Source organism: Drosophila bipectinata, chromosome 2L, assembly GCF_030179905.1.
Source record: "Drosophila bipectinata strain 14024-0381.07 chromosome 2L, DbipHiC1v2, whole genome shotgun sequence".
In the NCBI taxonomy this organism is placed as follows: Eukaryota; Metazoa; Arthropoda; class Insecta; order Diptera; family Drosophilidae; genus Drosophila; species Drosophila bipectinata.
In genome coordinates, this window is record NC_091736.1 from 8280213 (window position 1) to 8305952 (window position 25740).

The following is a 25740-nucleotide window of genomic DNA, read 5'->3' on the forward strand; positions in this document are numbered from 1 at the left end:
TTCCGTTTCAAAACTGATTTTATTCGTCAAAGTTCTCTTATAAGTAAGATACATGAAAATCTTAAAACTATTAAAAACTACTTATCAACGCACTGCACGTTGACATGCTATGCGACCCTTTCTCAAGTGTGACAAGCGGATGCACTTATGTTTGTAATTTACGATGCTTGTGTTTGTGTTTTTTATGTTAGGCTGCAGGGGATCGGTTTTAAACCATGCTGCTTATCTCATATCTCCATGGGTCCGATCCCTTGAAACTCTATCTTTGGAATATATAAAATAGTGTTCAACGCTTGAACACCCTCTGTTGAATTTAAAAATTCTAATGTCGTATCAGAAGTTACAGTTTTCGTTGGGGCTGCTGTCTGTTGCGGGTATATATATATATAACAGTAACGCTATATAACGCTATCGGACGATTTTTAGAACACCTATAGACTTTTAATTCTACTTCCCTCCTAGATTATTTCATTGTAAAGGTTAAATAAAGTTCAAAAACTCGATTTATAGCTATCCCAACTTTTTTCTGCGGGGTTCACTGTTAAGAATTTCTTTTTTATTAATATACACAGTTTCTAAAATCTTTCTGTAATAATAAACAATAAGTGGTCACCTATGAATCCTGGGATACAAAGTTTGTTTGAAGGATATATGGTAAAGGTGAATCCCTTTATCTCTATGCTTTAATAACACTTTAGGGCACATTTCTAAGTTACTTGAGACGTTTTATAAGGATTTAATTTTTTTTTTATTTTTAACAAATTTAAAAATGAAATGTTACAAAAGGTTGACTAAACAAGCAACAAGCAAATTATTCGCAAAATAGGACCACCCAGTCATTCGGCGAAAGCTAAATCTGAATTCAAGCACTTATTCAATTTTGAAAATTGGATTGTCTTGGCATTTTCGTCTGCGCCCAATAATTCTGTAGCCGGAAGCGAGTTTCTCATGTCCTGCAGACCCAAAATTCGCCTGACAATGACAATTATCTCAGCCTAGAGACTATTATTCTGGAGCCCATCAACAACGCCCATACCGACCGGGGGACACGCCCAAACAATGAGGGATAATTGTGAGTTACGCATACGCCAAGTGAGCCCAGTATGGGTTTGATTTTATTGCCCACCGCCTGGGTCCCAAAGCCAAGCCAATTTGTGCATGGCCCAAGCAATTCGGTATTCAGAAGCCAAATAAGCCAACAAAAAAAAAAATGAGAAGATGAAAAGGGACAAAGAGGCGACACATTTTGGGGGCCATAGAAGTTTCCAAGTGTCCATTTTCTTCATTTTTTGTGGAATCTCCAGGAATCCCCTTCTTGGTAAATTGAATTAAATCCCTGACGTGGCCAAGACCTTAAACTACAAGCTATAAATTCTTCATATGTACAAAAAGGACTTTGTTTTCTAAGATGTACTGGCCTTTGCCCAATTATAAAACAAAAAATAATATTTTTCTAACTATTTGTGTCAATATATTTCCATTATCTTAAACTGGTGTAGTAGGATTTTTTATAGTGTATTTTGGGATTCTGGAACTAGGACATGGGCGCCTGCAAATTGGTTTCCTAGAAAGGTCCGAGTCCATTGAAACAGGCGTTCGTAATTGATTTTGATTCGAGTTGCCTGAGCTAATTAAACTATACGATTTCCTCTCCGTCACTTGGCAGGTCCTTCACATATTGATTATATTTCAATAATGAACAACAGTTATGCAGTAGTTATTCTGTGCTGTCATTGCCACCATTAGAGACGTAAATTATCCAAAACTGTGTTTATGGGGGAGCTAAATCGCCCTGGTCTTGGCTTTATCTGGAAGTTCAGCTGGTACCATTCGAAGCAAAACGCTTCGGCTTTAAGAAACTCGAGCTTGCCAGTGGGAAATGCAATAGATTCCAAATAAAAAAGAGCCTTATTCAAGTTGTCTACCAAGGGGGTTCGAGTGCGGGTAAGAATGCGCAATTTGACTGAGAATAATTTAATTAAAACATGTATAATTATAATTATTTTAATACTACTAAACTTACTATCATACAGCTCGGTCATGTCATTGTAAGTACAGCCATATGTGATAGTTACGTGGTCGTAGTCTGTGTACAATATATTAGTATTGAAGAACGCTAAGGAGAGAACAAGTAGCAAAAGACGTCATTATCCTGGAAAATTCCACAGAACTTACGATTATCCTTCACGTTGTAGGACGCACACCGTCGTTGGTAAACCGGCAAGTGCAAGGGAGTTGTGGCATAAGCGAACCAATAACCCAACAGCTAAACACGGAAGAAACACGTATTTAACCAGCATGTTGGACTTTTCAGTGGACTTACTTTGTTTTTATCAACATTCTTCAAGGGTTTAACTTTCGGACATTTTGTCACCTCTAATTGATCGAATAGAGGCTTTCGCCGGGTTTCGCGAAGTAATTTTTGTTTATTCATTTTTTTGGCAATATTCTTCTCTATGGTGAAGACCATCAGTGAAGATAATAAAAGTAGAAGGCTAATAATATTGCAATAATATTTATTTTTAAATAAGTTACAAAATTATTATTTCCCTCACCAAATATTCCTAAACATGTTTAAATTCTTCAGACGTTGGGTTTTGTATGATTTTCTGAATTTTTGTAGAGCAGCACTGCCGGCAAAATGAATTCGATGTGGGTTTTAAACTGTCAACTTTAATTTTTTCCATTGCTGTCAAAGCTTACGTGCCGGATTCTGTCCAGATTGCTGGTGCAATTTAAGCGCTGATGATATTTGTTTTATTGCATATTATTGAACATTGTTGTGCGTCAGAAACTGCATAACTCCACAATGTTGTTTTTACGTCCGTGTCCATACATGCACATCATCGCGGATACGCCGGGCAACGGAACCAACACAGGAATCGGAAACGGGAACGGACATTTGCAATTACACTCGACTGTTGTCCGTTGCAGTTGATATGTTGGCTCTCCTCCCTTTGTAAATGCATTTTCTGTTCCAGTGATTTACATCTGCCTCGATGCGATTATGTCATCCACATTTGATTCACTGATTCGACAAGGTCCCAAGCACAATCACGGTGACTTCGACTCAACCCGTGATGTACGGGACTTTTAGTGACTACTACACCACAATGACTACTGGTCACCACCAAATACCGTTGCTATTTTTGGTACTATTACTGCTCCTGATAAACTCATTTTTTATCAGCGTTAGGTCACGATGCTGTTCATGCCCCGCTCCACGCTGCAGCATACCCCAATGGCCCTGCTGCAACAAGAAAAGCAAGTGGTGGCACAACATTTTGGGCTAAAAGGTTTCGATAAAGTTAGGTTAAAGGTAGGAAAAGTTTTTTTTTATAAATCAAATGTTTAAGAACAAATCAGGCACAATATAAAGTGATGTGATTTAGAATATAAATGGTGTGTTTGTTATTCCATTTTAAGATCTAGTAATTCACATTTGATAACCTTTAAAAGTAAAATTTACAAGAAAACAATCCCCAGAAATCTTATTACCTTTAAAGGTGGCTTATTAACAAAAATTGTTCTTCTAAGCATGGTTTTTAAACGCTTAAAATGCAATAACTTATTTATTATCGTTAAAATCTCTTCACAGTCTCACCGCCTCCTACTTGTTATTTTTGCAATTGAAGGGAGCTCTGGGGAGGGATCTTTTATTCCAGATCAACTTTGCGAAACAATTGTGTAAGCTCACGACCTTCGGCCCACCCCCACCCTGAGTTACATTTTTCCCTGTGCCCACCCAACATGACTGGATGGTGATGCCCGACAACGTCAAATGATTTATTCAATTTGTTCTATGAAGCGTAAACTTTTTGTTGGCTTTTTTGAACGCCGCTGTCTGCGGAAGTTCCCTGTGTGAATCAATCGCCGGGGTGAAGGGTACAAGGTTCTTTCGACGGACCAGGACCAATTTTAACAGTTTTCCACATGACAATGGACGAGCTATTTTGGGTGGGCTTAAAACTTAAGTTGATTAAACACACAGCGGAAGTCAACGCAATGCATCCAAATGCAGACACACGATATTTTCATCTTTTCGTATTTCAATTTATGGCTGTTTTGCTAGACAATTATAGTTACATCGGTTTCGGGTTGTTCTGTTCAGTGAGATAAAATGTTCAACATTATTGCACTTTCCAGCTTCATTACGACTGGTTTTCGCCTTTTCGCCATCACCTCGCCCATCAGCTTCCTTTGAAATCTTTTATTTTACGACACTTGGGGCAAAAAAGTTTTCTTTTTACAGCAATATTAAGTTAATTACTTTTGCTGTTGTGCGGAACTTTGTCGGTTGTTTATGGAATGCCATTGCCAGTGGTGCGCCTGCAGACTCATAATTAATAAGCATTTAGTTGGACACACCTCGAGCAGCCCGAACTCTTCAATGATGTTGTCAAAAAGCGTGAGCTGTTAAAACATGTATTTCATATTTGATTTTTACGATGCATTTCGCACGCCCCTCAATTGAAGGGCGAACGTGCCGCGCCACTCGATGATTTCACCTTTAGACTTTCGATAGAGGCGTAAAAGAGAACGATTAAGGAGCTTGGCTATATAAGTTTGTATAAAAAGTGAAACCATAATTTTTAGGAAGCGTGGAATTATCTGGTAAAATTGGTCATATTGCGATTGGACGCTTTAGTTTAATAATAAGATAAGATGGAAAGCTGATTTGAAGATGGAGATAAAAAACATGATTTTTCTAAAAAGATGAACCCATCAAGAAATATTTGACTGTTTTAAAGAAATATTTGACTGTTAAACATCAAGAAATATTTGACTGTTTTAAAGAGATACATATATTATTAAAAGACTTAGCCACAAGTCAAGGTTCTATAAATCCATATTCCTATTTTCGTTTTTACTCCAAACTTAGTTTTGTTCGCTCCAAAATATGTTTCCAATATGTTTGTAGTACAAAAAAACTTTGTACGAACAAAAAAAAGGCACCTTTTTGGCAAATGGCAAAGCTGCAACGCAGGGGCATGTCAAAGTATCGCAAAATGTGTTGCTCGCATAAATTTTATTTATGCCAGTTTAATTAATTACTGTCAACACATGCGAGCCGGCAACAGAGGCAGCATCAAAACAAAAAAAACTGCAACTACCGAAATGAGGAACCGCAGTAAAAACAATTGCCAATCAGCCGCAGAAACTAAAGCAGGCCAAGCGTCCAACCGAAAGTCTAAAAGCAACAGCACCATCGAGAGGACTGCGAGAGTCGTCTAAAGTCTGCCGTCTGCAGTCTCGGATCGCGACTCTCGTGGCCCGGGAGTCGGAGCGTCAAGCGTGTTGCAAACATAAACACAAAGTAATAAAGTTTTTTTTTATACGAAAACATTTAATTTTATTGCATTTTTGGGCAGCAGCCAGAGCCCAGACCCAGTCAAACCCCACAGACCTCGCGTAACGTCAACCCTAGCACCGTACCATGGCGTGAACATCTAGTGGCTGCTAATGGGTGGGTGGTGTTGGGAGTACTCCAATGCATTGCAATGGGCGAACATGGTGGCTGGCCAGGCTAAATTAATTTGAGGCAAATCGAGCAAAACTGCAGAGGAAACAAAAAAAGCAAAAGCTACAAATTTTGGTATTTTCAACTGCAAAAAAGAATAAATTGGAAAAATGGTAAAAAAACGTAATGGAGATGCGAAGCAGTCATGCCGGATTTAGTCTTTAACCTAAGTATATTTCATTAAAAGTAAAATAAAAATGCACAATAATTTGTTGTTATTTTCTTGGGTATTTTTTCTTTTGGTACTTTTATTTTATTTTTGCTGTTTTTACGTATAAACTTGCTCTCAAATGTAATGGCTGTTTGGGGTGGATGCTGACGTCAGAAACATTTGTGGCACTCATGCTGAAAAGACAACAAAATGTCGAAATGCATCTGCAATTTGTTTAGAAAACTTCTTGTCTCGGGATTCGCAACTGGAACGGGAAGCCAAAAATAAAATTTGCGAGCACTATAGAGAAAAATATGAGCACAATGCTTTGATTTTAAAAAATTATTATTTGGGACTTCTCTTCTGTTTGTGTCTGGTTTTCCCAACATTACCAATTTTGGCACGACCCTATTCCTTTCATAAGTAAAGACAAGTTAATATAAATATTTACTTCATACTTATGTAATAATAATACATAATGTTCATCAACAAGTGTGAAGTTAAATCGGTTCGGATTTACTCACTTGAACGGCAAGGGTGTTTTAAATGGAAGTACCTCCACCGCCATCGCCACCACTGCGCGGATCCTTCAGGCTGATGGCCGACATCGATATGGCGTCGATTTTGATGTTACAGATTGGCGGAGGTTACATAGTCCTCTTTCGTCGGGACTTACGTATTGGGTTTGAAACTTTAATCAGAATTAAAGAACTTTAGGAAACATTGCGAATTGTATGTAATAAATTTACTGACATTAAATTTTGTCCATTTAAATGTCTGTTTTCCAAACTTTTTTTTGTATCACCGTTACATGTCCTTCAGTGGGACAAATCCGCCAAAAAGACGTATTTTGTCTTACCAAGCCATTTACATATGGCGTGGCCTCTGCATAGACAAAAGCTCTCCCCTTAACCAATACCCCGAAGCTCTCCTGATTTCCCTTTTTTTTGCAGTGGCCCTAAACATAGCAATTTTCGTTGGACGTGTAGTGATGGGACCCATGAAACATCCAGGGCATGGTTCGCGACCTCTGGCCCCGGCTGACAGGCATCTTCCGCAGGCCGAGAACGAAGGGTCTCCAAGGCCTCAGGGTCTGACATCCCGTGGCATATGTCTGCGATGCTCATTAAGGACGCACAGCGTGGCGTGGCTAATGTGACAACAAGGGATGGCGGGGAGCAAGTCAGTCCCTAAGGATTTCATTTGACTTTGCAGTTAGTGATGGCTACAGTTTATTTTTTACTCCTACAGAGGGTCTTCTAATTTTATATATGAGTTTGCAACGCAGGTACCACCTACAATATATAATCTATATCTCTAATTCTTGAGAAACATGGGATAAATTTTTGTTTGCTTAAAAGTGATGCAGCTTATCACTTTTACGTTCTCTCGTCCTTTAACTTCTTTCTTTTGTAATAATTATTTTTTTTTTTTGTGGCAAACTTTAATTTAGTTACTTAATTTTAATAATTTTTATTTATTCAAGGACTCTGCAACATATTTAAAAACTATTCAATTGACTTTTACCATATATGTACTTGCGGGACAGCATTACCGGGTATCTTGCGGCCCAGAAACCAAATTCTGCCTTTATGTTTCCGGGTCTTCTTGTTTTAGCCTGTCTTCCAACGAGCCAAGTTATTTGTTTTGAAACAGAGATGTCGTTTCGGCCAAGGGGTGGATAAGATAGCCAGGAGTTGGGGTGGGCAAGGAGAAGAGACACAGAAGGCGGGATGGTCCCGGTTAGGCCACTTTTATTCCTTTTCCCGTCGTCTTTATTGTTTTGTTTTCACTGCGGTAGTCCCTGCTGCTGTTGTTGTTGCTGTCCACTGCTGCTGTTTTGGGTAATTCAATTTACTGCCACAATTTTCATTTGTGCAAATTTCAAATGACTCGAGGATACACAAAGGTTACATAAATATACACGTTTGTATGTCTCGTCCAGTCAGTTTTCGGGTCTCTGTCTGTGCCTTTCATCACTAACCATACAGCATATAGACAACCCATTTCATACAACGAAAATGGACGCGAAAATTTCTTCCGACAGGCCCCAGCAGGCCCCAGAGCGGATTTCTTACGCTCTCTTACGCTCATCGTTCGTTCATCTTACGCTCATTCTCTCATTAAATTTTTTCTGTTTCTCAGTCTCTAAACGGAGCGCGATGAAGAAGGTTGGCCTGCGCTTCGATCAACCGAATGTATGTATGCGTGTCACACATTCACTTACATGGGTGTATGTGTGCGTGCGATTTCGTTTCGAAGCCAGCGCACAAAATTTTGATTTTGAACGAACGATGAGCGTAAGAGAGCGTAAGAAATCCGCTCTGGGGCCTGCTGGGGCCTGTCGCAAGAAATTTTCGCGTCCATTTTCGTTGTATGAAATGGGTTGTCTATATGCTGTATGGTTAGTGCTTTCATGCACAATTTGGCCTTTTACATTTAGTCTGCCGCATTGTTAGGGAACTCGCATCGCCAATGGCTGTTTAGTTTGTTTCGGCCACTCTCTGAAAATGAATTGATTTTGACTTTTAGGTTGAGCCAATTTGGCGTAAAATTCTCGAAAGATAATGGTTCCTCTATTTTCTAAAATTTAACATTTTTAAATTGGACTTCCATATGCTTTCCAACCACTTGGGGAAATGAGAATAGATTCGACTAGACACCAGTCTGCCATCTTCTAGTGTAATCTGAAAATGTAAAACCCCCAAAAGAGAACTTCAGAAAAGCTGCCACCGTTAAATTCTCTTTTGTTGAAGTATTCTCTTGATTTTTATTTAACAGCGGCAGTTTCATAAATGTCTGTTAAGTTTGGGGACTCTGTTAATATCTTACAGTAGCAAACTTAATTCCACCATTTTAATAATTTTTGTATAAAAAAATCGTTACTAAATATTAGGACTCTTAGAAATTTTAGATTTTGTTGAAACAAAAAATATAACAAAAATAACTAACAAAAATAATATTTAAATTTTCAACCAATTACTAGCTCCGTTAAAACTTCAAACCCGAACTAGTAGGGTTATTGGCCACAGTAGGCTACACAACATGTCCTTCTCGTCCTACCAGTTCAACAGTTTTGCTAAATGGTGCAGAAAATTTTAATGCTTCCCAGAGCAAAATTCAAAGCTTCGTCTGTCTAAGAAATTTACTTGCGAAAAGTGCTTGAAAGCGAGTTTTCGTGAGCTAGTAAAGAAAACAATCCGGCCGTGAATGCTATTGTTGCATCAATCATGACAGCTAACTGGGTATCTCCTTTAAATTGGCTGCCAATCATTTGATAGAGATAGCCCTTTTGTTAGCTGCAACCTTGTGGCCTGTAAATAGGTCTTTGATTAATGGTTGAATAAACAGACCAATGGCTAAAGTTGCTCCAAAAAGTTTCCAATTTAACTATAATTAATAGTCGAAAAGGGCGTTTCATTGCTTCTTATTTGCTTTGGAGTTGTCAATTCTTTAATGGAGTTGTAAATCATTCTCATTTTCTCCCCAAATATAAAAAACGCTTCTTGAAAGTTTTGCATATTTTATTTAGAAAATTTTAAATTCCTTTTTCATTATAATGGCTCCTTTTTCAATTAACCACTGAATATCCTTGCGCTCAGGACATGATTTCCTCTTTGCAAGACCATTTTTTTCATGCCTCTATCATTGGGTCCTCTAGCCAGTGCCTGGGGCTATTTCCTCGTTTACAGTTAAGCTGTCACAAAAACACACCAACAAAAATGCGCACACATTGACATGCAACAATTGCCCCCATCAAAAGCCAACGGTCAAAAAAATAGGAGGAACCTCGACGGGAACATCAACCAAGCCTTATTGATTTTTGACTTGAATGCGGCTTATACATTTTTTTTCCACCCACCACCTAGCTCCATAGACAATGGCTGCAGGGAGGCTGGAGGGAGAACGATCACACAGCAGGGAGTAGTGCATGCAAGCCCTTTTAAGTAGGACATTTCCATACATACGTGTACAAAGTACTCCCATCGGTATGCGTGTTTGCCGTTGCAAAACGGCCTGGAAAATAAGTTAGAGTGGCAGACACAATTTAGTTAGAGTTTTGAGCCGGAGAGCCAACTTTGGCACAGCTTTCGGGGGAAAACTGCTTAAAAGGCATATTAACAATCGACACTCAGTGCGAGGGGTCCGACCAGGGGCGGGGGCCTAAAGTGTTAAGGCAAAGTTGAAATGCACAATTTACCAGCGGCTGCTGTCTGGCAGGATAAAAACGAATTGGGTAGGATTAAGGAGGAGTACGCGGGGAGTAGTAAGCAAGTGAATGAAAGTGGGAGGATGGGGCACCAACAAAAGGGTACTAACAGGCAGCGGACAACAAACATGATAAAGTAAAACAAAATGAACATCACTTGACGGTGACAGCAGGGAAATAAGAGTACTGGAAAAGTTACCTTAAGTTTCGTTTGTTTGATTAAGTTGGGGCACGGCTGAGTCTTTAAGTATTTAATTACCAATCGATAGTAACGAATATGGATAAGAGAGCCGTACATAGCTTATTGTAATTATATACAAACAATAAAATTTATTTGATGTTTCCCGGTCCCAAATTTTTTAAAAGCCAGTTTAAATATTAGAATTTTTGTTCCTTCCTTCTCAGTTTTCACCAACCCATAGTACCCTATTACCTCTATTTTTCAAGTCAAATGTAGGCGCCATCTCTTAGCCCTAATTCTTTAAGTGTGTGTGGTTTTTTGTAAGAGTATATGTGCGCGATGGGAAGTGCTTGTGTCTGTTTGTGTTAATGACAAGTGTTTTCATGTCGTAAATTTTTCTCCTTTTTTGGAATGCGTCGCGTAATGACAAGGAGGATGTCGATGAGTATAATGACAACATCAATGCTGATGATGATGGTCATGAGGACGGGAGTAAGGATGCGAAGGGAAGTATGAGAAGTATGCTACGGCAGTATGCAGAACAGTTCTATATTGGAACAAGATGATTACCAAATTGTTTCTTATTTTGTTTTATTTGATACCTTATAATAAAAAAGGTTTATTTTTTTTTATAGATTTTTATTTATCGCTTGATATTAAATAAACTTTATTGAAAAGGAAAAAAAAATATAAATATTTTTCTTTATTTTAACACATTTTTCTTTACATAAATAATGTTTAGCGGTAGACGTTAATTTATATAACTACCAAGTATCTAGTGTTCGCCACACTTTTCAAAATAGCTTGTTACCACTTGTTCCATTTTGCTACCCCATTGGTGGCAACAACGTATAGGACGACGTCGATGGGGCTGTCAATGCGGAATTGAGCTGCGACATAAACACGTTGTCAAATCGAACGCGTGAGTGCTCACGTGCTCGCTGAGCGGAGCGGCATCTACGCCCCTTGCCATTTCCAACCTCTTCCCATTTGTACGGTGGAGAGTGTTCGGCTGGGCTAGCGCGTTCTGTTCAGGTTCTTTGTCAATAGATTGCCATTCAATCCACTTCCAGCTTACGCCGACCTGCCTGATGAAAATCTGTCATTAATGTGATTTATGACAGATTTCTGCACTTCCACTCGTAATTTATATTTATTACCCGTCTTATTTTGGTTCTTTTACTCGGCTGGACCGCCCGGAGGTCCTTCAAATCTCCGACTGTCACACACATCTAAGACAAATTGATCCCAGGGCTCATTTCCTTTGGTGAAACATTTTCTTCATGGCAGAGTCGATTAGGGGCTTTGTTGGTTTGGAAGATGACCGAATACCCAACTACTTAAAGAACTGGTCATAGGTAAAACCTTTTATTTCACAAATCTTTAAAAAAGCAAAGGTTGTTTTAAAAATTATCATACTCGCTGAGTTTCAGCAAAAGTAACCGCAATTTCCTGGCCTCCAGACCAATGGTCAGTGGGTTTTCCGGCACCTGTTCAGTGGCAGGAAATATATTAGCCGGTGTCAGGAGGCCGTAGGCCTCGCAAAAGCGCAAAAAGCTGAGCACCTCCTGCACGATGGCATAGGGAAGGATTATGTTCTGCTTGGCCATGCCCGTTAACAGCCCCAGGATACATCGCTTCACATGCAGCCAGGTGTCCGCGTACAGCCTGTTCCCTGACCCACCCTCCAGTGCGTGGGCGATGCGGGAGAGGCCGAACTCATAGTTTGATTTGGCGCAGTACAGAGTGCCCACCACCAGATTGACAATGCACAAATGGTGGTACTGCTTTCCCATATTGCCCTTTAGCTCCTCGGCTTTTTCCACTTTGCGCATTAGTTCCTCGGCCTCCTCGTTCTGCAGGGTCATGATGTAGGACACGCACAGGTTGGCCAGCACGGCTGCCGAAACGGACATGATCTGGTTAATGCCAAGGGAGTTGGTAGTTAGAAGTCGAAAAAGGTGAATTTTTATAGTTAACAGCTAAAACTCACGTCATCAGAGTGCTGACGGACGATGGGCTCGTAAAAGGCAGTTGCCTCTTGGTATTTATCGCCCTGCATGAAGAGGACATGTCCCGCATTTAGCCTCCAAATTGAGTTCTCTGAACAAAATTCTGCACTCGAATGGAACTCTCTTTCAGCTCCCACAAAATCATCATCTCGCCAGGAAATCCAGGCTCGAGCCATTACCACTGGCAGATAACTGATGGAAAAACAAACTTTAGTTTGAAAACCATTGAGATATTTCAAATTTATTAGCTTACAGTTCCAGGGCCTGTTCGTAGTCCTTGAGGGCATCTCTGAGTGCCTGTTGCTCATTAGTGGCCCTCACCTCTTGAACTTTGGCTGCCAAGCTGCGTAGCTTTCCGGCCAGACTAGACGCCAAGGTACCCAGTTTCTTTTCGGCCAACTCTCCACTTGTTTGTGCGGTTATCAGAGCGTCCAAGAGTTCGTAAAGATACTGTGATAAATACTTGTAGGTGAGGCCCGTGTGCTCGGCAAGGATATCCGCAGCTGTTTCGTAGAGTTCGTGCCGACAACAGATCAGCAGAATGTTGGCAAAAGTCTCCTTCGGGCAGGATGCGTCGCCCAACTGGAGCAGGAAGGCCAGTTTCCTGAGCCCCGCGACTGGACCCTGGGGGTCCGTTATGGCCATGTTGTGCAACGTGACCGGGTCCAATTCACTTTCAGCACGTGGCGGTAGGTCTATGAGTGCTTCCCTAGCAGCTTCTTCATTGCCATCCTAAAAAATGAAATCATTATTTTTCCCCCCAGTTCTGGTACATCTTCTGATAATTTTTGGTTACGAAGAGGAATTTGTCCCCAAAATATACCATAGTTATTGTTTTTCAATCTGAACTTAACCTGGTATTCCAAAGCTGCTTTTAAGTTAAGCGCCTGCGTTATTCCCGACATGGCCATTGTGATGGGATTTCCCACACTCCTGGCGCTGCCATCTGTGTCCACTTGGGCCCCGATCCCCAACTCTGGATGATTCCGCATGCCTCGCTCCACTATTTCCGAGGTGTAATCGAGAGCCTGGGCCCGCTGCTTCCTTTGAAAATGAGCCAGGGCCACATTGTACGCCACCAAGGGGTTAAAGCCACCCACTTGGAGTGCAGCCTGGAATCTTTGCACCGCTGCCTCATGCTGCTCTGCTTGAAAGAGCAGGCACCCCTCATCATTGAGGGTTTCGGCAGTGCCACCAGCCCGCTGATTTAGAAGACTCTGGGCGCCGGCATAGTCCTCACTGGAGTACAAAATGGCACTCTGCAGTTGAAGGCAAAGCTCTTGGAGTTCGTCCTCCTGGTCACCGATTTGTTTAAGGACCCGCAGAGCCTCCCCAAAAAGCCCAGCCTGATAAAGGGATTGGGCATAATAGAATCTAAATGGGAAGAGTTTTACAATTTTAATTGCAAATGTCTTTATTTGGTTCTTCTCACCTGTACTTGGCTTCATTGGGTGCTAGGTGGCAAATTTGCTCATAGCAAGTGGCGGCCTCCTCGTACTTCTGGGCGTGGTAATAACAATGCCCCAGGGTGGAAAGGCCTGCTCTTGTGCTGGCTGCCTCCCCAAAGTTGGTTATGCATTCGATTACATCCTCATAACGCTTGTCTTTGATCTGTCACATTTTGTTAATTTAGAGTTCAAATTTAATTATAGTTTTTTTAAACAATTACCAAGTTGTAAATTGTCCTGGTGACATGTCCTTCACGCAAAATGATTCCCTGATGCAGCATACTGTGTTTGCGCTTCGTTGGAAAATGAAAAAATTTCGCTTGAACACTTCTGTTTTGTTTGCTTTCCAGGGGGTTTCTATGGGAACCAGCGCTTGGTGCTAGTCCATTGCCGTGACAACTGACCTTACGAATTGAAAACAACTGCTCGACCATTTGACAAGGGTTGTTTCTAATACAATTCGGTAGTTTGATTTAAAACAATAATGTAAACCTAGCTTCGGGCCGACCCGAAGTTGATTTACTCTTGCAGTTAAACCCGGGTATATATTGCAAACATCGGATGTACATAGGTGAACGATCCTTATAAGATAATAAAAAAAAAAACAAATTTATTACAGTACAAAATCTAAAAAATGTCCCAAGCTTCTATCTTTAAACATACCAAACTTGGTATTATTACTAAATACCATTACCGATCGTTCAGTTATATGGCAGCTATAAAATATAATCGGCCGATCCTTATGAAATCTAGTATGTCTAGATAAGTATGTCTATATGTCTATAGTAATCTAGTATGTATGTTGCCAAAACTTTTGGCAAAAGTAGCATTCATACAAAATCCAAACTCTCTAACTCTAAAAACACCTAAGTTATAGCATTTCCGATCAATCAGTTATATGACAGATATAGGATATAGCCGGCCGATCCGGGTTTATATACTGCGTTATATACTGATTGCAAAAGAAAGAAGGCTGTATGCAAAGTTTCAAGATGAAACTGAGAGACTATTTTGCGTAGAAGCACACAGACGGACAGACGGCCATGCTTATATCAACTCAAGAGGTGATCCTGATCAAGAGCATATATACTTTATGGGGTCGGAGATAGCTCCTTCACCTCGTTGCACACTTTTGACCAAAATATAATACCCTCTGCAAGGGTATAAAAATATAAATTATTATTCAAGAAATTTACTTGTAGTTGAACTAATTAAAATAAATTCAATTAAATATTTATCAGCTCGAGATATCTTAAATATCACTCGGCTGGCCAAATATTCTGGCATTAAATTCAATTAAGATAATGTCAAGTGAAATAACGAACCCAACGAGTACATTTGAAATGTAAATAAGAACATTTTTTAATTGAAAACTTTTGCATCTTGACGGCAAAATCCTCCAGCTGAACCAACTCCTTGACAGGCTGATGAAGTGTTATCTGGAAGTCAACAGCTTAAGGCATTAATCCATGCTGAATCCATTTAGGCAGCAAGTTCAAGGAGCACTTTTAATTAGGTTGTTCTGGAGCAACAGTTTCTCATTCTTGGCTGTATTTTTCCACTTTTCGTTTTAAGACAGTGGAAATCTCACACTGTGGACAAGTAAATGGGCGAACGTGCGGAAATGCTAATTAAGTTCTGCCGCGTCTGCCTGAAGTTCGAGCCAATTGGGAATTTGGTAAATGCCCTAAGGTGAGAGCCGGCTCGAGCCGGGCTCACAGATAGAAGTAGAACCGGGTCAAGGTTGGCTTCAAAATGTTGCACAACGGGTTTTGGCCTCCTGCTCCCCTTATCTGGGTGCTGTATCTCTTGGCAAAATGGTTCAAAAACGCGACCATGAAACTCGCAGCCAGCTGCGTCCCGTTTCATGGTGAACTAGAAATCTTACACTCGACAAAGGCAGCAGAAATAAAATAGCAAAAGCGAAAAAAGAGAGAAAAAACTTCACAAGTGCATTTGATGCGAGCTCAGCGTCATCTCGTCGAAACTAGCATCTTTAGTTGGCAGCATCAAGTGCAACAGCATTTTCTTACAATGTCACCCGGCGAGCATTAGTTTTTCTCGATATCTGGCCTTAGGCAAGCGGCATGAGTAATGCCATTGAAGCTTGCAATTACCAGATATCAAATAGGCACAAAGACGACCCCAAGGTGCCGTCCGGCTGAAGTTCAAGTTTGTTAAATTATTGCAACCCTAATTGCCTCTGGGAGGAACAAAAATTAAATTATTTAGATAATTCCAGTTGCATTTTATGTGGTGAATGTGGATTCCCTTTCAAAATCCTTTATATAATTAGTCCTTAATATTAATTATTTTAATGTTTACTATTTTTGTTAATCTTTTTGGATATCTTGGAATTTCAAAGTTTGGAACGAATTAATTGTCAGAGTATTGGTATCTTCGTTGAAAAAATGTTGTTTTTTATGGCTTTCATCACATTTCCCGTCTTTCTGGGATCTCTCCCGAGTGGTTTATGGTTCGTATTTTGCATTCGCTTGTCTCAAATTAATCTCTTAATTTTTGCTGTTCTTTTTTTTACGTGTTGCACTGTATAAGGCTGGAGGGCAACACTTTAGGGTTTTCAGTGTTGCGGGTTCAAAAAGCGCTTCGGTTGATGTGGCCACAAATTAACACTTATTGTTGGTACACTTTGGAAGTGTGATGTTTAAAAATATATTGTGAGGCTAGACGGTGAAGTCGACAGTGTTTGAGCTATTGAACCCCCAGTGATTAGGGCGAACATGCCTCTAGGTATATATATATATATATATATACATATATATAAAGTTTTCCAAGTTTAATCGAATTTTATATCCGGTTTCATAAACGGTATTTGAATAAAAAAATTATTGCATTGTTTTAGTTATAAATATAAAGTTATAAAGTAAAAAAAGCCCTTAGGTGACATGTTTATTTGGTCGTTAAAAATAATAAATTAGTATCTATATTAAACAGATTATCTTTAGATAAACATACATATTTTCATATTAATCATACGCACTGTGGTACTCGGAAATTCAATGGCACCAGAAAATCATAAAATATTCTTGGTTGTGGATGTGTGTGTAACCACTTACTTATGGGCTCACAAAGATCTCAGCGGGTGCAGTTTGACCCTCTATCTCGCAGTCCGGCTGCACCAACTACTAAACTGGCAGCCACTAATGTGCAAAACAATTTCAAGGCCATTGACACAGTTCAACTGAAAATTATGACAAAGGGGTTTAGAGGATTGGGGCCTGTGCCTAAGGGCGTGTGGACTGTGGGATGTCTGCTTCCTCTTCTTTGAAGTTCGCCTCTCTGTTTTGTTAAACTGACTACCCCTCTTACTAGGTTTTTACCAAGTGTGCAAAGTGTAAATAATATTTATTGCTGGCATTGCTAGACAAGTGCTGGGTTATATCGACACAGTTACTTTCTCAGCTAACAATAACAGAAGTTACATATACATACACCCATACGTACTTCAGAGCAAGAGATTTTTATTTTTACGTTTTTTTTTATTTTTTACCTTACAAACAAGATAATTTTTTCTCAATTAATACTTGATTAAGGACTGGAGCAGCATCATTGCTTGCTGCACGTTCAATAAATAATTAATTAATTAATCAATTGTTACAGCCGCTGTTTTTGCCGCTTTGGGCAGCGGTGCAAAGTTGATTAAACTTAAAGTACATGAAGCTCATTTAAAATGTGTAAACACAAGCCGCAACAGAACCATCAAAAGCAGAAACGCGTACCAGACCAGACTTGTATGTACCAACAATACATAAACAATTTATCAGAAATAAATTGGTTAACAGGTAAAATAAATAAATTAAGTAAATAAATGTTGGAATCGGGTTATTTGTGGTTGATACTTAAAGGGATATGTGTGCATGAGTTTGTGGTAACTGGCACCTTCATAATTTATGAATTGTCTTATAATTTTTTTAATAAAATTTGTTAATATTATGAGATTTTATTTACTATAATATGCAGTTTATTACATTTCTAAGGACTTTTCAGAAATATCCCATACGCTCACAATATAAAATGCCATTTTACTGAATGGTTTAGTTTATATTCGTGTGGAAAGGTCCTTTCTTGTTCATTTCGAATTTGATTGTCCACTTTAAGCAACTTTTAAAATGTATTTTCAAACTAATCGACATTTTTCATACATGTATCCTAAATAAAACTCATGTGAATGCAGCTGTATCAGAGCCATTCTTTTTAATTTTCGAGTCTTTATTAACACGCTAAAAATTCACTTGAAATATCGTTGAGATATCAGAGCGGAAGGTGGGTTCAGTTTTACTGAATGGTTTAGTTTATATTCGTGTGGAAAGGTCCTTTCTTGTTCATTTCGAATTTGATTGTCCACTTTAAGCAACTTTTAAAATGTATTTTCAAACTAATCGACATTTTTCATACATGTATCCTAAATAAAACTCATGTGAATGCAGCTGTATCAGAGCCATTCTTTTTAATTTTCGAGTCTTTATTAACACGCTAAAAATTCACTTGAAATATCGTTGAGATATCAGAGCGGAAGGTGGGTTCAGTTACAGGTAATCCCCTGATGGCTCAATACATACATACATATATACATATGTATGAAGGTATTGGTATTTTTCGTTTTTGCAAATTTGAGTCAAGCAGCCGAAAGTCGCAGATCTCCTTCGGATCAGTCCCCTGCCATCTGCCCACAGCCTGAGCTTTGCCTTTACCATTCCGTTTGCAATTTATTGAAACGAAGTTGACCTTGAATTTGGTTAAAAGTCTTTTAACTTTATTTCACTCTCTGCGCTGACTTTTTATATGGATATATATGACGGTATGCATGTATTTTTCGGTTTGGTTAATGCCTTGTCGCCGTCTGCCGCGTCTGATGATTCTTGTCGTTACTGCTGATTACTTTAACGATGATGTCCATAAAATGTATCTCAAGCCCCAAACCTTGCTTGCCAGCAACTCGTACTTTTTTCGCCAAGTCTGCGGCGCATCAGGTTTAAAAAATTGCCAAAATAAAAAGTGAATAACGAAACTCAGGTGAATCAAATTAATTTAAGCCTTAAGTTCAATACCAAAGGTGATGGTAGCTAAAAAAATGTGGTGTGAGTAATCTATTAAAATGACGGCAATTAAGTATTTTTTTTCTTCTGTAAGAAATGCAAAGAATACCAGACTTAAAAGTTTAATAGATAATCTAAAGTTTTATAAATGATGTGCTACTTGCGTTGACTACAATTGCCTTTAAAAGATTTTATCAAAACATTTTATCTCAATGTTCTCGTTTGTTCAATCATTTGTTTGTGTCGAATTAAATAATTTTGTTTTGTTTCCATTTCTTTTAATGCATATTTCTATTTCGATTTCGATCGGTGACGTTGTCTCAAAACGTTTTTTTACCGCACCCTGGGTGTTTTGATACTTCCGTGCAGTGAACTTGTTTTTATTTCATTATCGTTCATTCGAAATGTTCTAGGCACATATTTGTTTATTCTCATATGTATATATTTTATTTATTTTAGGTCTCTACACTTTCTGATGCTCTCAGTCTGTCTCCCATTTCTCTCGTATGGGGTTTGAACATTCGCGGGGTTTGAAAGTGTTTGCTCATTTACTCGGCAGATCTATTTATCTGTTTAGGATAGGAGGTCATTGTCACGAAATTTGTTTATTTTCATTCACAGCCTTATGCATTTCTCTGCTTCTTAGAATGTTCAAAGAATTTGAGTATCCACACTCTCCCAGTCGAACGTGTGCAGTTCTCGAAACGGAAAGTGATATTTTAATTGAAACAGTTTGTTTGAATTGGAGGAACTATCAACTAACGATTTTTTAACGTGGAATAGAGGCTCAGAATACGTCCTTTTAGCACTTAACCTTATAGGTTCACTCAACCTATTCTGGAAAAGTCACAAAGGAAACGAAACGCGGAAACAGAATTGAAAAAAAGAGAAATCTTGTGGGCGGGTGTAGAAAATTTTCTAAGTGACATTGAATGGGCTTTAACGGTGGCAATGCGCTTTCCCTTCTTCGCTCTCTTCGGTTGTCACCTTCTCTTCCTGTCATCATCCCTCAATCTGCGGTATTGTGAACGATCTTTTTTGCTTAATTATAGAACGCTCAATGTTAAATATCAAACAGTAAGGGAGCATTCAAATTAATAAACAATGCTTCCACTCAGAAGCCCGCAAAATTTATCTGACAGATACAATCCAGTTCGTACATACATATATCGTCGTATAAGTATGCGTTCTTTATGCTACCTCTCGATGTCAACGCCGTCGCAGTCATCACTGCATCGTCAAAGTCTTTAATGATTAATTTTCGTATTGTTCTTTGAAATGCGGGCGCATCTGTTGCGCCAACGATCGACCCCGCAAACAGCCAGCTCCGTCCGAACAGAGAAACAGATGGATGGATGAGTATCCACGTTGACCAGCTGGAGACACCGACAACAGGCTGGCGAAAACCACCCACCCGAAAGACCGCAATAAGCCTCAATTAAATGAAAATTGTGCGCCAACGGCGTGTAAACGTAATTTTCTTGAAATTTATTGTAGGCCTTCCCAATGTCCATATGAACATATAGATCATTTACGTATGTGTTCGAATATTTATGTAAGTATGATTTTATTGATTTAATACCCTAAGAAAGTGAATTAAAAAGTGATGACTATAGATCTTAAAGACTCCAGAAAAATTAAAATTTCAAAATAAACTTGAAAAATGAAGAGTTTAAACCTTAAAGGTATTGAAAGTTTATGTTTTTTTTGGTTTTCTGCTAAACGTATTTACAACGAAGAGTATTTCAATTTGGACTAGACATTTTAAAAGTATATTCTGCATTTTCGAATTTACTTGGGTCTGTCTGCCAGTTTAATGCATTTTTATGTGCAATTATTTCACTTAAAATTTACGTTGACAAGGCAATGCGTGGCCCGTAAAATAATTTTCCATATGACGACGCTCCCCAGAGGCCATCATACCAAGGGTGGGTGGTGGCAGGAGCGAAAAGGTGGCAGCTTCCTTGGCTGAAACACAATTTATGTAGCTTGCCAACCACTTGACAGAGAGGCCGCCTTCCTTTCGGGCCCTTGCCATTTAGATTTGACCCACATTGATTTACATATTTGCACACACAAACAGGATGAATGGGCGGGGAGGGATTAGGTGGTGAAATGTTTGCTTTGGCCAAACGCACATAACCAGTAAATATTTGGCATTCTTTAAGCTGATATGTTGGAACCCAACCGAAAAGAAAAATCGAAAATATGTTGGTAAGTAAGCTAAGCATGGCGGGCAGATAAGTCGGGCTATATAGACGGGTAAAAGTATCTTTAAATTAAATTTTGATGATTGGGCGGGAGGAAAATGATGTGCCAGAGATTCCATTGCCATTGCCCTTGGCTGGTGGATTTGAAAACCGGTTATGAGAACTCGACAAATATTTCTCTCACAATCTCATTCACTCGCGTATCTAATATCAAGTTCAAGGTTGCAATTCCCACCAACCAGACCCAGAAACGGGTCTAACTCGCCGATGCACTAATAAAAACGCTAAATAAATCAAGAAATTGACTGGCGAAGGGAGTGATGTGGGAAAAGGGTGTGGTGAACTACTGCTGAACATCTGTAATTATAAATTATAAAATAAAACAACAATGGCAGATTGCATTTCAAACCTAATGCTTCTCACAAATGCACAGCAACGAACATTACGTACGCGCAGATTGGTTGCCAACCCCAGCAGCAGAACGAAATTTGTCTGGTGACTAATCCAAATGTGTTTTTGTTTAGAAGTTGGTAATTGGAAGCTGCGCAGATTCTGGGGCCAACAAGGTAAATGAGTCAGATCGCACTCATTTTCCAGCGAAGTCTCCAAAAGAAATGTACACCAGCATATGTTTCACATTACTCATACGCACCATGGCATCGAGTGAATTGTTTAGTTTCCAACTAAAACCAATTGCCACTGCAAATGCAATTCCTTCGAACTATGAAATCAAAAGCTTTACTGCAGGGACTATTTAAAATAAATAAATAAATAAATAAAAAATAAATAAAAAAAAAAAATAAATAAAAAAGGGTTTCACAAACTGTATACATTTTTGTTCGGTCTATATTTGGGGTGAGTTATGTTCTAAATTTTGACTTCTTAGTGTGGCTTAATATGTATTATTGTTTACCATATGTTTAAGATGTAATAAATTGCAATAAAAAGTTACCTCTCTGTGGAAACTGTTTGAGTTATATAAACAATTTTTATTAGATTCCTTATCATTTGTCTTTTTCTGCTGCCACCAACTCTTATATGGGGTTTTCTTTTCTTTTTGGAACAGTGCAAGTAGACTCACACACTTGTATCGAGATGGTTTTGCGCTAGTATAGGTGACCATGAGCTGTTCTTGCTGTTAACGCTGCTTGTTAATGGGTGATACACGCAAAAAAACGATAGGAAATAATTGAAACAAAATGTTTACTCTTTCTAATGTTTTTATTGATATAATTTGGTTTTTTCTATTTTATAATATAAAATAAATTATAATGTGTAGCAAGTTTCTCAGATGTTTTTATAGTTTACCCGTAGCTGGGGCGCAGATGATGCTTCATTACGACGTTATGTAATCACTTGTAAAGCTCCAAGCGACGAAGGCGGGTTCTGCCGCTGCCGCTCGCGATCATTCTTTCGCTCCACAAGCCTCCCTTTATGTGTTTTTGCGCGAGAGATAATTTGCTAGCTTGGTCTCTTTCATGCAGCGAGTGCATGTGAGATCATCGAGCAGAGCTGTAACGAAATTCTATATTCTGTATACGCCCCGTGGCATAGCAGCAGCTCATCAACAGAAAAGCCAGCACAATCATTATTTTGGTGCGGTGCAATAATGGATGTTTGGTTGGCGGCCAAGAGCAAGCTGCCATTATTTACATAACTCTTCTTTAACAGTTTCCGTAAATAGGCAACGCCACACATTCATAAACTTATAAGTTATAAGTACAGTACACCAAATACAAAAGTTAAGCCATGCTTTCAATTATTACTGTGACCTCTTAAATTCAGCCGCAATCCTTCAGGCCAAAGTTGCGTATACGCAACCAAAAAACTTCTGGAATCTTGTCGCCAAAGCTCGCAATGATTTTGAAGTTTGCCAGCATCATAAACATTAGACCACATGTTCTTGATTGGGCAGGCAAACAAGAAATTTACATAAATAAATATGTTGTTCCTTGGTCGCGAAGAGAACCAAAGTATCTGCACTTGTTTCATTTGCGAGTCCAAAATCTGTTCTCCAACCCGTGTTGTCATTGTCTCTGTTTCGGTTGGCCTTGATCGCGCTTATTTCGGCTATAAGACCCACTAAATAAATAAATAAATTCTACCGACACAAGAATTTTTCACTTTCGGTTTTTTTTGTTTTGTGGTCTTTTGGCTTGGCCAGCTCCATAAAAGGCCCATTCAGCCTTAAAAGATGACGATGGTTCAGCCGATCTGTCATATGGTGTGGTTTGGGGTTGGCTCAGTTATTTTGAGTTGATAGGTTTTAAACTATTCGAAACAGCCTTAGATGAAAAGTTTAATGTAAAAACAAAATGTTGTCTCTTTACAAGAACTAAGCTTTAGTCTATCGAACCTTCAACCCTAATCTTTTTCTAATCGGCTCAGCGACGTAACAATTTCCCGGTTTGATTAGTTCACAAAACGAAATATTCCCAGAATTCTAAAAAAAAATTAAAACAACTATAATTCTAGGGAATGATAAGGAAAGGGTTTCAAGAATAATATAATTATTTGGAAAGAAAGCTGACAATAAAATAGCTGTAAGTAAATACTAAATATTAAAAATATGAATAGTTCTTAAAAAATATTAAACAATAATTTTTGAACTCTTTATGAAAAATAAGCAACATATTTTTATGTACTATTTCAGTAAAAAACCTTTCTTATACGCATTATTTTACAATTCAATTGTGGTTTCACTTTGATGCTCTTGAAATCTGATTATAAATTTATAAATATCGACCAACTCGTCGAAATCTTAAGGAATAAATGTTTATATTATCATTTTATCAAGCCACATCAAAAGTAAACGCACTTTGACTGAAATTTTCCGCCCTGTTTAACTAAATCTCTTTCTTTGCTGTCTTATTTTTGTATGTTTCATTTATTGCACTCGATTCGAGCTTTGGGTTAAAGTATTTTATGGCTACATATTTTAACATTTTACGGCTGCAGACAAGAATCAAAATAAGAGTAAAAAACAAGAAAGGAAAGCTAACTTCGGGTGCAGACGAAGTTGATATACCCTTGCGGTTAAAATTGGATATACATAAAAAATAAAGCATATAGTTGGCCGATACTTATGAGAATATCATAATAAGATCATTTTATTATAATACAACATAATACAAAAAGTACCAAGCTTCTATCTCCAAAAATACCATAGTTGGTACTTTACCCAAGTTACATTTCCGATCGTTATATTATATGGCAGATATAGGAAATAGTGGACCAATTCTGATGAAATTTGTTAGCTTGGATGAATTTGCAAAAAATGGATCTGAATAGAGTTTTAAACTTCAATCTTTAAAAACACGAAATCTAAGTCATTTCCGATCAATCCGTTATATGGCAGCTGTAGGATATAGTTGGCCGATCCCGGCTTTAAAACTGAGAGCATAAATTCGAGTAGAAACAAAAAAACGGACATGCTCATATCAACTCAGGAGGTGACCCTCATCAAGAATACATAAACTTTATGGGGTCGAAGATGTCTCCTTTACTGCACACTTTTGACCAAAACTTTAATACCCTCTGCAAGGGAATAAAAAAAGGCGCACAAGATGTTCGGCTTGATTTTAGTTTCGTCTTTGCTTTTATTTTCAATTCGATCGATTGACAGCTGCGTTTGGCCCAAGTGGTTCTCTCAATGTGGCAGCATTTTACTTGTTTGGCTTTTTTCTTTGGCTTGGTTTTTCTGTTTCTTGGACGATTTGATATAGCATTTCATTTACCAGTTTTGGGGCTTTCAAGTACAAACCACAAGTCGAATTTGGTCATTTAAAATTGCGGCAAAGTCTGATGGCTAGATGGATGTCTGCTGGTTGCTGAATGAATGTTTGCTCTGTCGCTTACAATTGTTGTCATTGTCAGCGTGCTGGCTTGTTTTGTCTCTTCTGCGGGGCGTTTACCAACAGCAGCAGCAAAAACAACAACCGCAGTTTTGTCTTCGACCCATTTAACGGACCAGTGCTCATGGTAGCCCTACCATTGGGTATTCGATTGGGATCTTGAGAGATCTTACCCAGGCCAACATAATAGCACTTCAAAAAAATTTTACACATGTTCGGAATTAAAGCCTTTAATCTACATAACTTTGAATGTATTATTGTAAGAAATATTTATTATTGTGAGAAATATTTTATCAGGAAAATTTATTGACCCAACCCAATCATCAAAAGGTTATATCCAAATCTTTGTAATATTTAACTTTTATACAAAATTACTTTTAATAAGTCTTTTATGATCATATGTTCTTCCCGTTTTGGTTTATTAGAAGTTGGTGCTACAATCTCAGACAATCTGTATTGGCTTTTATATATGCAAATGTTCAAATAAAGTGTGAATTGCTTAGCCGTAGATGTCATTCGAAGTCTATCTTTGTCTACGGCCATTAAGAATATCAATTAGGCACGTTTTAGAGCTTCGCGGCAAAGTTCAAAATATAATTACAAAACCAAGCCAAACAAAACAAACAAAGAGTTCGCTCGTCGTCATTCCCCTTCTCGGAGTCAATTTTCCACTTGGCTTGACTCCACTTTGACTTTGGTCATTAGGCTGCTAGAATTTATGATTTCAATTGCAGCAAGTACAAAAAATACTTTGCAGAAGTCAATGTTAGATCTTCAAGACTATCTACGGCAGCCATTTATTTTAATTTATGGCAATAATTTGTTTATAGTTTGTATTAGCATTATTCTGCATTGAAACCCGATTGCAGTGACCTTAGCCATTACCTGTGGTTACCTGTGAACAATTTTTGTCAGTATATATTTTGAAATTCAGAAATTTTATAAGTGGATACAAAAGAATTATCCTCGCAACCATTTAAAGTATTGTATATTGAAAAAACTGACTAACGTACAAATTTGTAATCGATTGCGCAGCAGTGGTAGTTAAGCTAGCAGTTGGCTCAATTGATCCCCATGGCATCTCATTAACGTTTTT

General features: G+C 38.5%; 3 protein-coding genes and 1 long non-coding RNA gene across 8 annotated transcripts; 1 reads left to right on the forward strand and 3 right to left on the reverse strand.

The window, feature by feature from the left end:
• On the reverse strand, positions 1 to 2697 carry LOC108133319 (uncharacterized). Its single transcript, XM_070277234.1, has 5 exons — positions 2556 to 2697; positions 2324 to 2495; positions 2176 to 2266; positions 2024 to 2116; positions 1 to 1963 (listed from the first exon to the last, which is right to left on the reverse strand). The coding sequence occupies exons 1-5, from the start codon at positions 2570 to 2572 to the stop codon at positions 1743 to 1745; spliced, it is 594 nt and encodes a 197-aa protein (XP_070133335.1). The 5' UTR covers positions 2573 to 2697; the 3' UTR covers positions 1 to 1742.
• Positions 2698 to 3076: 379 nt separating this feature from the next.
• LOC122321469 (uncharacterized) lies at positions 3077 to 5718 on the forward strand. Of its 2 annotated transcripts, XR_011442002.1 has the most exons (3): positions 3077 to 3319; positions 3599 to 5317; positions 5373 to 5718. XR_011442002.1 is itself a non-coding variant. In XM_070277235.1 (1 exon), exon 1 carries the CDS (start codon positions 3081 to 3083, stop codon positions 3291 to 3293), a length of 213 nt encoding a protein of 70 aa, XP_070133336.1. In that variant the 5' UTR covers positions 3077 to 3080; the 3' UTR covers positions 3294 to 3400. The 2 variants fall into 2 exon arrangements, 1 of the variants encoding a protein (XP_070133336.1); XM_070277235.1 differs by lacking the exons at positions 3599 to 5317; positions 5373 to 5718 and having other exon boundaries at positions 3077 to 3400.
• Positions 5719 to 7091: 1373 nt separating this feature from the next.
• LOC138925839 (uncharacterized) lies at positions 7092 to 7951 on the reverse strand. Its single transcript, XR_011442074.1, has 2 exons — positions 7657 to 7951; positions 7092 to 7507 (listed from the first exon to the last, which is right to left on the reverse strand). It is a non-coding gene; the product is annotated as an uncharacterized lncRNA (long non-coding RNA).
• A 2815-nt stretch (positions 7952 to 10766) lies between these two features.
• Ttc30 (tetratricopeptide repeat domain 30) lies at positions 10767 to 14043 on the reverse strand. Of its 4 annotated transcripts, none has more exons than XM_070277576.1 (7): positions 13745 to 14043; positions 13508 to 13686; positions 12930 to 13449; positions 12329 to 12807; positions 12057 to 12267; positions 11224 to 11982; positions 10767 to 11151 (listed from the first exon to the last, which is right to left on the reverse strand). In XM_070277576.1, the coding sequence occupies exons 1-6, from the start codon at positions 13955 to 13957 to the stop codon at positions 11467 to 11469; spliced, it is 2118 nt and encodes a 705-aa protein (XP_070133677.1). In that variant the 5' UTR covers positions 13958 to 14043; the 3' UTR covers positions 10767 to 11151; positions 11224 to 11466. The 4 variants fall into 4 exon arrangements, with proteins under 4 accessions (XP_070133677.1, XP_070133676.1, XP_070133675.1 ...); XM_070277575.1 differs by having other exon boundaries at positions 11204 to 11982; XM_070277574.1 differs by having other exon boundaries at positions 10768 to 11147.
• Between the last annotated feature and the right edge of the window lie 11697 nt (positions 14044 to 25740).

What these genes read in the sequence shown, in the direction of transcription:
- Ttc30 (XM_070277576.1), bottom strand. Translation starts at nt 13,957, where the DNA reads ATGGTCGAGCAGTTGTTTTCAATTCGTAAGGTCAGTTGTCACGGCAAT. An exon ending in CCCAATGAAGCCAAGTACAG is followed by an intron (nt 13,450 to 13,507) that starts GTGAGAAGAACC and finishes CTTCCCATTTAG; the next exon opens with ATTCTATTATGCCCAATCCC. An exon ending in AAGCAGCTTTGGAATACCAG is followed by an intron (nt 12,808 to 12,929) that starts GTTAAGTTCAGA and finishes TTCATTTTTTAG; the next exon opens with GATGGCAATGAAGAAGCTGC.
- LOC108133319 (XM_070277234.1), bottom strand. An exon ending in CTACAACGTGAAGGATAATC is followed by an intron (nt 2,117 to 2,175) that starts GTAAGTTCTGTG and finishes TTCTCTCCTTAG; the next exon opens with CGTTCTTCAATACTAATATA. An exon ending in CATGACCGAGCTGTATGATA is followed by an intron (nt 1,964 to 2,023) that starts GTAAGTTTAGTA and finishes AATTATTCTCAG; the next exon opens with TCAAATTGCGCATTCTTACC.
- LOC122321469 (XM_070277235.1), top strand. Translation starts at nt 3,081, where the DNA reads ATGTACGGGACTTTTAGTGACTACTACACCACAATGACTACTGGTCAC.